The 11,832-nt window shown below is 40.6% G+C and overlaps 1 protein-coding gene across 1 annotated transcript; it reads left to right on the forward strand.

The window, feature by feature from the left end:
- The first annotated feature begins 2,809 nt into the window (after nucleotides 1–2,809).
- Nucleotides 2,810–11,371, forward strand: LOC123060787 (transcription factor MYB3R-1). The gene is made up of 12 exons (XM_044483623.1): nucleotides 2,810–3,087; nucleotides 3,761–3,918; nucleotides 3,997–4,051; nucleotides 4,687–4,744; nucleotides 5,676–5,770; nucleotides 5,866–5,969; nucleotides 6,712–6,840; nucleotides 7,322–9,083; nucleotides 9,367–9,563; nucleotides 10,141–10,225; nucleotides 10,397–10,609; nucleotides 10,840–11,371. Exons 2-12 carry the CDS (start codon nucleotides 3,803–3,805, stop codon nucleotides 10,972–10,974), a joined length of 2,949 nt encoding a protein of 982 aa, XP_044339558.1. The 5' UTR covers nucleotides 2,810–3,087; nucleotides 3,761–3,802; the 3' UTR covers nucleotides 10,975–11,371.
- Nucleotides 11,372–11,832: the final 461 nt, after the last annotated feature.

Genomic DNA, 11,832 nt, shown 5'->3' on the forward strand with positions numbered 1-11,832 from the left:
CCACATGAATTAGATCAGATTAATCTCATAATAGAACATGATATTGAAGATCTGATAGAGAGAGAGAGATCTAGCTACTAATATGGACCCATAGGTCCTGAAGGAACTACTCACACACCATCGTGGAGGCTGCAAGGTTGATCAAGATGGCCACTCCAATGGCTTCCCTCTCCGGCAAAACTCCGGAACATGGCTCCAGATGGGATCGCCTCGGAACAGAGGCTTGTGGCAACGATAAAATTGTTTCGGATCTCGCTCCGAGGGTTTCTGAATATATGTGAATTTATAGGTCAGGAATTAGGCCAAATGGAGTTGCATGGGCCCCAGAAGCATGCCCGGCGTGACCATGGGGGTACGCCCCTAGGCTTGTGGGCCCCTCAGCCATCTCTTGGTCTCCTTCCAAAGCTTCAAGAGTCGCTTATGTTCCAGGAAAAATCGTCAAAAAGTTTCATCGTGTTTGGACCTTCGTAGGTATCGATTTTCTGTAAGAAAAAAACAAGCAGAAAACAACAACTGACACTGGGCACTAGATTAATATGTTAGTACAAAATAACAATTTAAAATGATGAAAAATGATGGCCAATGTATATAAGAATGGTAATATAATAGTATGAAACAACAAAAAGTTATAGATACGCAAGAGACGCATCAATGATCATATTGGTCGACGGTCTCTTTCCATTGAACCTTGATGGTATTCTCCACATATGTGAATCATTTCTGTCTTTTCGAACTTTGACAGTTGAAACTGCCCGCAAATCTTAGACCGGTTATTTAGTTTTTTGTGCATATTTGGCGTTTAAAAAGAAAAAGAGAAATAACATGAACACGAGGATGTAATGCATTGGGAGCCTACACCAAAGTATCTTATTTTGTCTATTGCACGAAAAGACACGATGAGTCCATTTTTCTCATAGTAATTTTGCACATTACACAATAGTCATTTTTATGTGAAATTTTACAGATTTTACACTCATGGCATCAAAAATTTACATTATATGAGAACACCTAATGAATCATCATACAAACATAAGGCTAGGGTTCAAGTTAAATTGTTTTCGAAACTTTGTGATATATATGGATAATTTCATAGTCTATGATACCAATTGGACCAACCATCATAGTTCATGGTTTTAAGTTGACCTTATCAGTCTATAACCATTCAGAGAAGTAGCTAATTATGGTAACTATGGTTAAACATCGAAAGAAAAATGCTATCCTTGGCGTTTTTCTTTATGAAAAAGACCACACACTAGAACAAAGTAGAACTAAATCCACACCTTTATTGTTCGACATTGTTGATTTTTCTATTCCATTTTTTCAACACCCCCTATTCTTACTTATCAAATATATGATTTTGGTGGTTTTTATTTGTGCTTTAAAAAATACTTCATAGTTAAATATGCCAGTTTGGCCAACATGTGTAGAAAGCACTGCCACACAATTGAAAAAACCCTTACAATGGTGTAAAGGGGTAAATCAAAATGGTTTGGAGGGTAGATAGTAAGATTATCCTTAAAATAGGATGATAATATAGGGTTTAAAATAAATATTTTCTTGCTATATATTTAGTGAATGTATTTTATTACATAAATGCGTACTTAAAATGACACTCTATCAGTTTTGGCGTGTGGCAGAAGGCGCACTCACGTGGGATGCCTTGCTCACATATGGGACATTTCTGTAATTGGAACAAGAAAGAATTGATCTGCCGTTGGTATGTGATCCAAGGGCTATGAAAGAAATCTTACTCTTGAAACACATCCCCATCTCGTCTTTAAAAACAAACCACACTCTAAGCGATGACATGTTCCCTTTAGTCCTCACCCTTTCTTCTCGAGATCTATTCTTCGACGACCTCCTTCCTCGGTGACCCCACGACCAGCGCACCGTAGATCGACGTCTCCTCGATCCTCTCGTCGGGCATCGACAGATCTGCACGCCAACGACATCTCGTTGTTGGTTTGCTCGTCCGACAACATCCCTAGCCTGGTGAATTCTTGTACTCCATGTACTCCTTTTGCTATAGATCTTCTGATTTATATCACACACTCGTGAATTTGAGTAGTCACATACTTTTGCCAAACGATCTTAAGCAAACACCCTATATATTCATTGGTTGTCTTTTACAGATGTATATACACTCAAATCAGCACTCCCTTAATTTTGACGTGTGGTTAGAAGGCGCGCTTACTTGAGCGCGCCTTGCGTGTTTTTACACATGGAACATTTCGTTAGTTGAAAAAGGAGAGCATTAATCTGTTCGTTGGCAGGTGATCCAAGGTTAGGAAGGAAATCTTCAAAGTCTTAGACACACCTCCCCATCTGGTCATTTTAAAAATGAACCACCTTCTCTAAGCTATGGCAATGTCCCATTCTTCGGCGACCTTCTTCCCCGTTAACCTCATCTCCCGTTGGGCATCAACAGATCTGCATGACGATGGGCGTCTTCATTGTCGAGGCGGTTAGTCGTCAACGCCCCTAGCCTGCAGAATTCCTCATACACCATCTCTTATAGATCTACTGCTTTATGACACATCATCGTAAATTTGAGTAGCCACAGATTCTGCCAAACCGATTTTGGCGTATATTTATTGACTGTCTTTTATTATATATGTACACACTTGAAACGGTAGTACGGTACTCCGTCAGTTTTGGCTTGTGGTTAGAAGCCGCGCCTAGGTGGGGCGCCTTGCGTGTTTTCACATATGGGTCATTTTTGTAATTGGAGAAAAGAGAGCCTCGATCTGCTCGTTGATAGGTGATCCAAGGGTTAAGGGTCAGGAATGAAATTTTCGGGTTCTCGAAACGCCTGATATTGCTCCCTCTCTCGCCATTTCAAAAAACGAACTGCCCCCCTCTCCGAGCGACTCACCGTGGCATGTTCCTCCCCGTCCTCACCCTCTCCCTCCCGAGACCACTCTTCTCCGGCGGCCTCCTTCCCCTGTAGCTCCGCGGCCAGCGCATCCCCCTTATCTACCGATCGACGTCTCCTCGCCCCTCCTGTCGGGCTACGGCAGATCTGCGCGGCGGCGGCGGCGGCCGTCTTCGTCGGCGGCGCGCCCGGCCGGCGGCTTCCCTAGCCTGGTGAGTTCCTTGTACTCTATTTCCCGTAGATCTTCTCCTTTATGGCTCACCGTCTTCGCGAATTTGTGTAGCCACTGATTCTGCCAAACTGAAAATGAAGCCCCCTTCTGAAATTTGAACGCTAGGTTGTTCTGTAGCAGCCCGTAGATTGGTAAAGTTGGCACCTTTTAGGCTTCCATTATCACACTGTTTCTGCCCGGAGGTCATTTGACAAGAACTGTGGCTGGGGCCGTCGGTTCTGAGACTTGAGGACATCTGGTGTTAGTTTTTGGTTGAAATGTCGTTCAGTTTTAGTTTTGTGCAAGGAAACCTAGGGCTCTGTTATATGCTTAGAAATTTAGGGCACGCCGACAGTGAATCGCTGGTAGGGGCAAGTTTGTTGTGCACATTTAGGTGGGGGTGAAACCTGAACATGAAACTATTAGGACTGGTTCTGCAATGCCGTTCAATTTCACTGCAGTTATATGCATCTTCCCGGTTCGCTTTTTGTTTGGCCGCTATCACTGTAAGGTACATTTTTCTTTTTGGACATACATTATTTCAGTTCAACATAAAAAGTCCGAGTGTTCGTGCAACATAGCTTGCAGCAACTCCTCAAATGCCTCTATTAGGATTGACAGTTTAATGATTCTGATTCATAGGAAGATTAAACTGTTTTTTATACATCTACAAGGCTCTGCTATAGAGGGGATTGAGCATCCAGTCTTCACCCGTGATGACAAGCGATAAAGGAAAGGCTTCGAAGAAGGCTGGAGAGGCTTCTGGACAGCCATCTACTACTCATGAAGGGAAAGTCAGCAATGAGCCACAGAGGCAACGGTCGCTCAATGGGTAGATACTAACAGATCTTTGCATAAATGGTTAATTGTATAACTTTTTTCTTATAGTTATCTGCTCCTTCACCTTTAGGAGGACCACTGGCCCGACACGACGCTCAACCAAAGGAAATTGGACCCCCGAAGAGGTATGCCATACGAGCCGAATCTTATGTTTTTATTGGCAAATGGCTATTTACTGTCCAAATGGCTGGATGGTGAGTGCTGACTGAACATCCGAGAATAGTTTAGGACTGATCAACTGTAAGATATGCATTATGTTTATTTGCATCTCTTTCTTAAATACACAATAATGGCAAACACTTATAAGTTTTATGGAAAATAATAATAATTCGATGGAACACTCTGGCCCTTTTGTGGAGGCTTGAGTTGTCTCATTGGGTGGTTTAGTCCAACAGTTGTAGTTCAGTATGAGAATTTCTTGCACATACACCCATGGGAGCATATCATAACTGCGCAACTTGGATTAACCCATATACTCCCTCCATCCTGAATTGTTAGTTGCTATGCTATCAGTAGTGCTTCTGTCATATACTCAATTCCAGTTCCGCTTCATGCTGTGCTTGTTAGTTGCTATGCTATCAGTAGTGCTCCTGTCACATTTTTGTGGGGATATATTGTATATGTTTCAGTGCCTCACTGACATGTGGGCTCCATTTAATTAGCACCACAATGCAAAAGTCATAAATCAGTGGATTATACAAAAAATGAGTTTTTTTACTGAAACCGTCTAATATTTCACTTGTGTGCTAATCAAATGCAGGATGATATATTGTCCAGAGCAGTCCAGACTTACAATGGGAAAAACTGGAAAAAGATAGGTATATTCTATGGATCGATTCATACGTGTGTAAAATTATGTGGGAATGCTATTAGTTTACTCTTGATGATGGTATTTTTGTAGCACATATAATTCTTTTACCTTTCTTGGACATCTCTATCACTCTTTCTGTACTTTGAAGTATATTAATACAAGACGACACACATTTGGGTGCTTGTTCAAAGAAAACACATTTTGAATTATATAGGCATCTAAAATCCATGTCCTATATCATCATAAGTGTTCTTTTGAGGGTAAGGACCCTACAGTATATGAAAGAGTAAGCTAAGAGAGTGGATCTCAGGGTATGAAGAACCCAAAATTGCTGGACAGGCACATCCCCCTCAGCTAGTCTGTTCAGGGTGCCAGAAGGGTTGAATGCAGGTTCTGTTCTTATTTTGCCTGAGGGATTCAAAATTAGTGCCGCTCGAACCTATTTCCCCTGAGTTGAAAGAAAAGGTGGAAAATCTCTCTTCTCAGAGTTATCGTCCCAATAAAACTATATGCTTGTGATCCTGTTCCCGGTAAGAAATATAGTGAAATTGTCTTTCCCATTCTTTCCCCTGATCCTGCTACGAAGAAAGATGTTTTGCTGTGTCACGTTCCGAAGGTGGTTTGTGCATTTTTCTTTAGCATTTTTATATCTATGCGGCACTGCATTTTTTACAATGATGTTAGCTTCTTTTGTTCTTTTATTCTTCTATTCTCTTGTGCATGTTTGCTTTATAATTACATACATCGATTCATTAGAAACCAAGAGGATGATCCTTCCGTTATCTAACATAAGATATTGATTTGTTCCATTAGTTTGTGCTTTCTCTCATTCGTCTCCAGTCAGCTTTCCTTTTTTTCTTTTCTGTTATTAGGAACACCTCCCTACACTTTCTGTTTTTTGACAAGTCTAAGCACTGACATATTGCCTTCTTTTCCAGCGGAGTGTTTTCCTGATAGAACCGATGTACAATGCCTGCACAGGTGGCAAAAGGTTCTAAATCCTGAGTTGATCAAAGGGCCATGGTCCAAAGAAGTAGGCCCCCTATTTGATTTGTTTCCATTTTCAGGCTTATTGAGCATCTTGTATGCTCACGTGAGTCTTATCAACCTGTTGTTTCATATTTTTAGGAAGACGATATCATTGTTGAAATGGTAAAGAAATATGGTCCAAAGAAATGGTCAACTATTGCCCAAGCTTTGCCAGGACGTATAGGAAAGCAATGCCGGGAACGGTATGGATGGGAGTGCCCTTTAATTTCATCAATCTTGTACTTAAGAACCTTTTTTCTTTGCAATATAATATATACGACTGAGCATTGAACAACTGAATGTGAACAGTAACTCATGGAGTTCCGTGGTGCCTTGTTGCTTTTGCACATCAGCACTGTGGTTTTATAAGGCACATGAATAATGTAATTCTTGATGCAAGTGATACAGAGTTCTCCTATGTATTCCTGGTTAAAGAACACAGTAATCTCAACAATCACTAATGCAATGTTGATTTTTGCAGAACCACAAAGTGTTAGTTTGCCTCTTTCCATTATCCTGATGGTTCTACTGTTAAGGCATAGGCTGGGTTCTGGATAAAAATGTTTCATTGAATAGTTTCAAGAACATAGAGGATCAAGTGAATAAAATGTCAATATGTCCCAACCTTGTAATGCTAGCACCTCTTCGTGCTGCTAGCTAGCAATATCAGAATTCAGGAGAGCTGATTTTATAATTTCAGATTCACCAGCCTTTTGGTAAAGTCAGTAAAAAGCAAAAAGACATTGGAACTAAAGTATTAACCTTTTTTTAATTACATGTTAACATACTACAGCTGTTCCTCTTACAATTATTGTTATTTAGTGAAAGTTCTTATTTTGGGGCCAACTGAGTAGCAGCTAAATACATTGGCTTTAATTCGTAGCCATAACTAATTGACCATAGAGCATGTATCCTTTAACGATGGACTATCTTATCTGTGATTAGGTGGCACAATCATCTTAACCCTGGCATAAACAAGGATGCATGGACACAGGAGGAGGAAATTACTCTTATACATGCTCATCGAATGTATGGAAACAAATGGGCTGAATTGACAAAGTTTTTACCCGGAAGGTAACTAAATGATGTTTCCATTTATGTATGAGCTGCTGGGAAATATTTATGTATGATATCATGATGAGTCCTGTCCTGTGAAAAGAAGTTTTTCTTTTCATCCTCCCTGATGAATTCACAAACTTTTGGGTTCAGCATCCATTCCCCTTTTTTTCATTCGGCATCATTTGGAAGCTATGGTGTTATACTCGGGAAAAGATGGTAATCTCAAAAGGGAACTAAATTGTTTTGCTTTTGGAAAATAAAATTAGGGCACCGGTCCCATAAAAATGTTAAACCACTGCCACCGCAATAGCTCTCTTTTATTTTCTTTGAACAAAATTTGAAATAATATATGTTATTTTTAGTCAAATATGGTGTCGACTGGTGAGTATTACAGCAAGCAGAGAGAATGTGCGACATGTTAGCAGTATTCCCTTTATGCGCATATATGCTTTGCACCTGAAATGATTGACTTCTAAATTTATGTTTCCCCTGCCAGGACGGACAATTCAATTAAAAACCACTGGAACAGTTCTGTAAAGAAGAAAATTGATTCTTATATGTCATCAGGTTTACTTGCTCAAGTCTCGCGTCTCCCACTTATTGAACACCATGCACATTTTAATTCCTCACCGGCAATTACGCAACAAAACAGTGAAGACAGTGACAGCAATGCTGTCCGGGAGGTTGAGGATTCATCAGGGTGTAGTCAATCCTCATTGGCCATGGTTTCTTGCTCGCAAGCGCAGGACACCAATCTGGCCTTGAGCTGTGATTTACATGTGAATGCGGATCCCAGCAAGACAGAAGCACATGATTCTCAGTCTTCTATGTGCCAGGAAGGCTATACTTCCACCGAGGGTGTTGCATCTGCTTTGTCTGAAGTTCATTGCCATGCTTCTTCCTCCAGATTTGGTTCAGATAAACTCTTGCAGCAGGAAATTTCACAAAGAATGGATTTGCAGATGGATATTGATGAAACACCAGGTAACTCGATGTTTGAAAACAACCAGACCATTTGTAGTACATCGAATAATGAAAGACCGATGTTACAGTATGAGATAGCACCAGATATGCCTATCTCTGTGCTAACTAATGTTTCTGGAGCTGAGCCAAAACTACATTTCATGTCCGAGGCTGACTTCAGCAGTCCTAATTGTTTGAAATCAGAACTTTGGCAAGATGTTTCGTTCCAGAGTCTTCTTTCTGGACCTGATGTAGTTGATGCTGATTCTCTTTCAAGACTAAACCACCATTCAGATACACATTCCTCTGAAGCAGACACCCATTTTTTGGCAGCACCCAACCCATCGCATACATCAAATCCGTCGAGTATGATGATGGCTGCTTATGGCCAGGATCCATCGTTGTCAGTACCACAATCTCTTATTCCAAATGGTTTGTCGGATGTGGCTGATGAAAAGTCAAGAGAAATGCAAGTTTCTGGGTCAGAGATGATCACATGCATGCATGATTCTTTTGGTGATTCTGAGCAGTTTGCTACCCCTGGCAGTACTGATGGTAGACATGGTGCTTCAGCAATTATAGAAAGAATACCGGAATACGGGGACAAACAGTTAACTGACGCTGAAGAACCTGCTTCCAGCATGGCCAAAGAACCACCATTGGCACAAGGTGAGGCTGCGTCAGATGAAAAGCAAGATAAGGGAGCGCTATTCTATGAACCTCCTCGCTTCCCAAGCATGGATGTTCCATTTGTCAGCTGTGATCTTGTAACTTCTGGCGATTTGCAAGAGTACAGTCCCCTTGGCATTCGGCAGTTGATGCGCTCAACCATGAGCGTAACCACTCCATTGAGATTGTGGGGCTCCCCTACCCATGATGAAAGCCCTGATGTTGTGCTGAAGAGTGCCGCCAAAAGCTTCATAAGCACACCATCAATATTAAAGAAACGACCGAGAGATCTGTCATCTCCGACTCTCGAAAAAGGAATAGAGAAGAAGTCTAGGACTGAACAGGACAGCGGTGTGTTGGGCACATCCTCCGTCAGTGCTCAAACAAGTTGCATGCATGCCATTAAAGACGAAGGAATTGTTACCGAATCAGTTTTTTGCACTAATCGATCTTCATCTTTTAAACCTCTGGAGAAGAAACTTGAATTCTGTGATGAAAACAAGGGAAATTTGGGTGAAAGCGAGCAGGCAAAAGATGGACGAAATGCACAGAACAACCATCCTGTGGATGAGCATGCAAGAGGGGAACAGTGTTCCACTGCAAATATGGTCAATATTAATGATGAGGTAAGTACTTCTAAATCAGTTCTTCAATTGGTACCATATCTTAGTAGAACGGAAGGTAGCGCTTATATAGTTATTGCGGCGTAGCATAGCAGTTGCTACAATTTCTCCAGTAAATCTAGCTTTACGTGTCTTCAAGAAATGTGATTCAAAGTATCAAGATCTCTAATGATGTCATCATGTATGTGATATGTGGGGTTGAACTGAAAGGCGGGGGCAAAGTGGCATATAAGTTTTCCCCTTGACCTGCTGATCTTGTTCTTACTTATATTTTTGTTCCATGCAGCCACCGGCAACTGTTCTTGTTGAGCACAAGGGCAATGACATTTCTGATCATGGCGCAAATGCCATGTATCAGAAAATGAACACAAATCTTCAAGCTCTATCGGCCTGTAAGGAAACGTTTGCTAAATCGAAGTCTGGAGAACTCATTGCCGAGAAATCTTCACCATGCATTCAAATGGATTATGAATATGTGAACATGTAAGATTGCACACTAGTCTGTTTCCAAGATGATTTTTTGGGTTCTCCAATCAGTTTCTTTACTTTGGTCAGCACGTAGTATGTGTGAGTCTAGATCTGGCAGGTCTTACGAAATCCACTAAATATAAATGTGAAACTGGTACCTGGCAAGTTGCCATCATTCAATGTTAAAATCTCTTCATCGCTAGAAAGCTAAATTTGCCTGAAGATTTGGATTTACCTAGGTACCTATTCTACTATTAGATTTATGAATTTAATTATTAATACTCCCTCTGTAACTAATATAAGATCATTTAGATCACTATTAGTGATCTAAATGATCTTTATAATAGTTTACAGAGGGAGTACATATCTGTGAGAGTAGAATATTCTTTAAGTGCTCCCTTTTCTACTCTGAAGCCTAAGATTTTGGTTTATCTAGACTAAAATCATAATAAGTCATTTATCTACTGACCCCCTTACTGGTATGAGCATCTGCAATTTGAATTCAACTGTCGAAGAACACATGGATCTTTCTAACGAAGAACACAATTACCGTTGCTCTTTCTTGCTATTCTGAATTGCTACTCTTTTTCAGATTGGCTGATACGCCTGGTGTCAAAAGAGGACTGGAATCTCCATCGGCTTGGAAGTCCCCTTGGTTCATAGATATGCAATATAAGGTACATTTAGCATTGAAATATTTATTGTCTTATAGCTATCCTGCGTCAAATCTGCAACAAGGTTTTTTTGATGGGCCATATTTGTAGTTTTGGACGAGCTGAAGCATGAGAAGTACTTGTCATCTGTTACTCATTCTTTCTTTCTTTTGGTTAATACCTTCACTTGTGCAGGGGTCATACTTCATCAGCCCAGCGGATACAACTTATGATGCATTAGGATTGATGAAGCGGATAAATGTGCAGAGTGCTTCTGCTTTGGCGGATGCCCGCGAGGTCCTGGCAAGTGGCAGCCAATGTGGCAACAAAGATTTTGATGAGGAAAACAAGGAAAACGTAGATGCCGAAAATGAAACAGGAACTGGCAAGCCGCAAAATAAAATCATGGTGCGTAGTTCTCATCTGCTTCATTCAGTACCTGGGATAGTAGAGCAATTACAAATCTTATGTGGGAAAACTATGGTAATTTGATTCCCGTAGTTGGTCAGATGTGATGATTTCGACCAATTTTGATTTTTGAACAAACTAGATCGAGCATTGACTACAGATACTACTCTATATATGATATTTAAGACTGCAGTATCATCAGTATTTCTAATTCCAGTTTAACTCTGCAGGCTGAAGCAAGAGTCCTTGACTTCAACGAGTGCGCCACACCGGTAAGAACAGCAGACAGCAGTGTGGGCGGCAGGCTGACAAAATCGCTCAGCTCACCCATTCCTTCCTCCCACCTCCTGAAAAAATTCAGATAGCTAGACCTCCGAGAAATACACCAGAGATATTCTTTGATTGCGCGTTACCAGCATTGTACATGCCTTGTCGTAAATCCCAACACCCAGTTGTTCTCCTATTCGTTGCTCCTGTTACTTTGTACTTCGTGACTGGACCGCTGTCCGGCACACATTCCAGCCCGGAAAGAATCCTTGGACTGTTGAAAGTTGTATCATCAGTTAATTTATGTTGTTAATATTTCATATCCTAGACCCAGACTTTCACTGTCTTGGTGAGTCTGATAAATGGGACAGTTTTGAGCTCGTCTAGTTATATACCAGCAACTCTTTCATGTTTCATGAGATTGAATTCATTTTGCCATCAAGTTTGGATGCCATAATTATGTACAGTCTTGTCAATTATCAACCTTATTTTATACTCCCTCCGTTTCTTTTTAGTTTGCATATAAGATTTGCAAAAGATATCAATATTCACTTATGAAATCAATATTATTAGATGAATGATGATATTAGTTTTCATAACATATAACTTTAGTATTGTAGATGTTGATATTTTTTTCTGTAAAGTTAGTCAAACTTTACAAAGTTTGACTTTGACCAAATCTTATATATAGACTAAAAAGAAACGTAGAGAGTATAACAAGAGTTTATGTACAGTCTTGTCTTCCTAGGTGTATTCTATCTACCAATAGTTTCCACATCGGATTCAACAAAGTTGCTCTGGATCCTTGCCATGTCCCACTGCCCTGAGTGCTAATCTATCAGCTCATGCACTTTGGCAACCGATGCATTTGGTAGCTTGACCATGGGCCTCCTGCTATAATTCGAAATCCATGGGTCTGTCACCACATCGGGAAAGTATTAGGTGATACCAGCCCT

This window comes from Triticum aestivum, chromosome 3A (assembly GCF_018294505.1).
Source record: "Triticum aestivum cultivar Chinese Spring chromosome 3A, IWGSC CS RefSeq v2.1, whole genome shotgun sequence".
NCBI classification, from domain to species: Eukaryota; Viridiplantae; Streptophyta; class Magnoliopsida; order Poales; family Poaceae; genus Triticum; species Triticum aestivum.

Excerpts from the sequence above, each read along its gene's own strand:
- LOC123060787 (XM_044483623.1), top strand. The coding sequence starts at position 3,803 with ATGACAAGCGATAAAGGAAAGGCTTCGAAGAAGGCTGGAGAGGCTTCT. Across the intron at positions 4,052-4,686 it reads GAAATTGGACCCCCGAAGAG|GATGATATATTGTCCAGAGC; the intron begins GTATGCCATACG and ends AATCAAATGCAG. Across the intron at positions 10,610-10,839 it reads AGCCGCAAAATAAAATCATG|GCTGAAGCAAGAGTCCTTGA; the intron begins GTGCGTAGTTCT and ends TTAACTCTGCAG.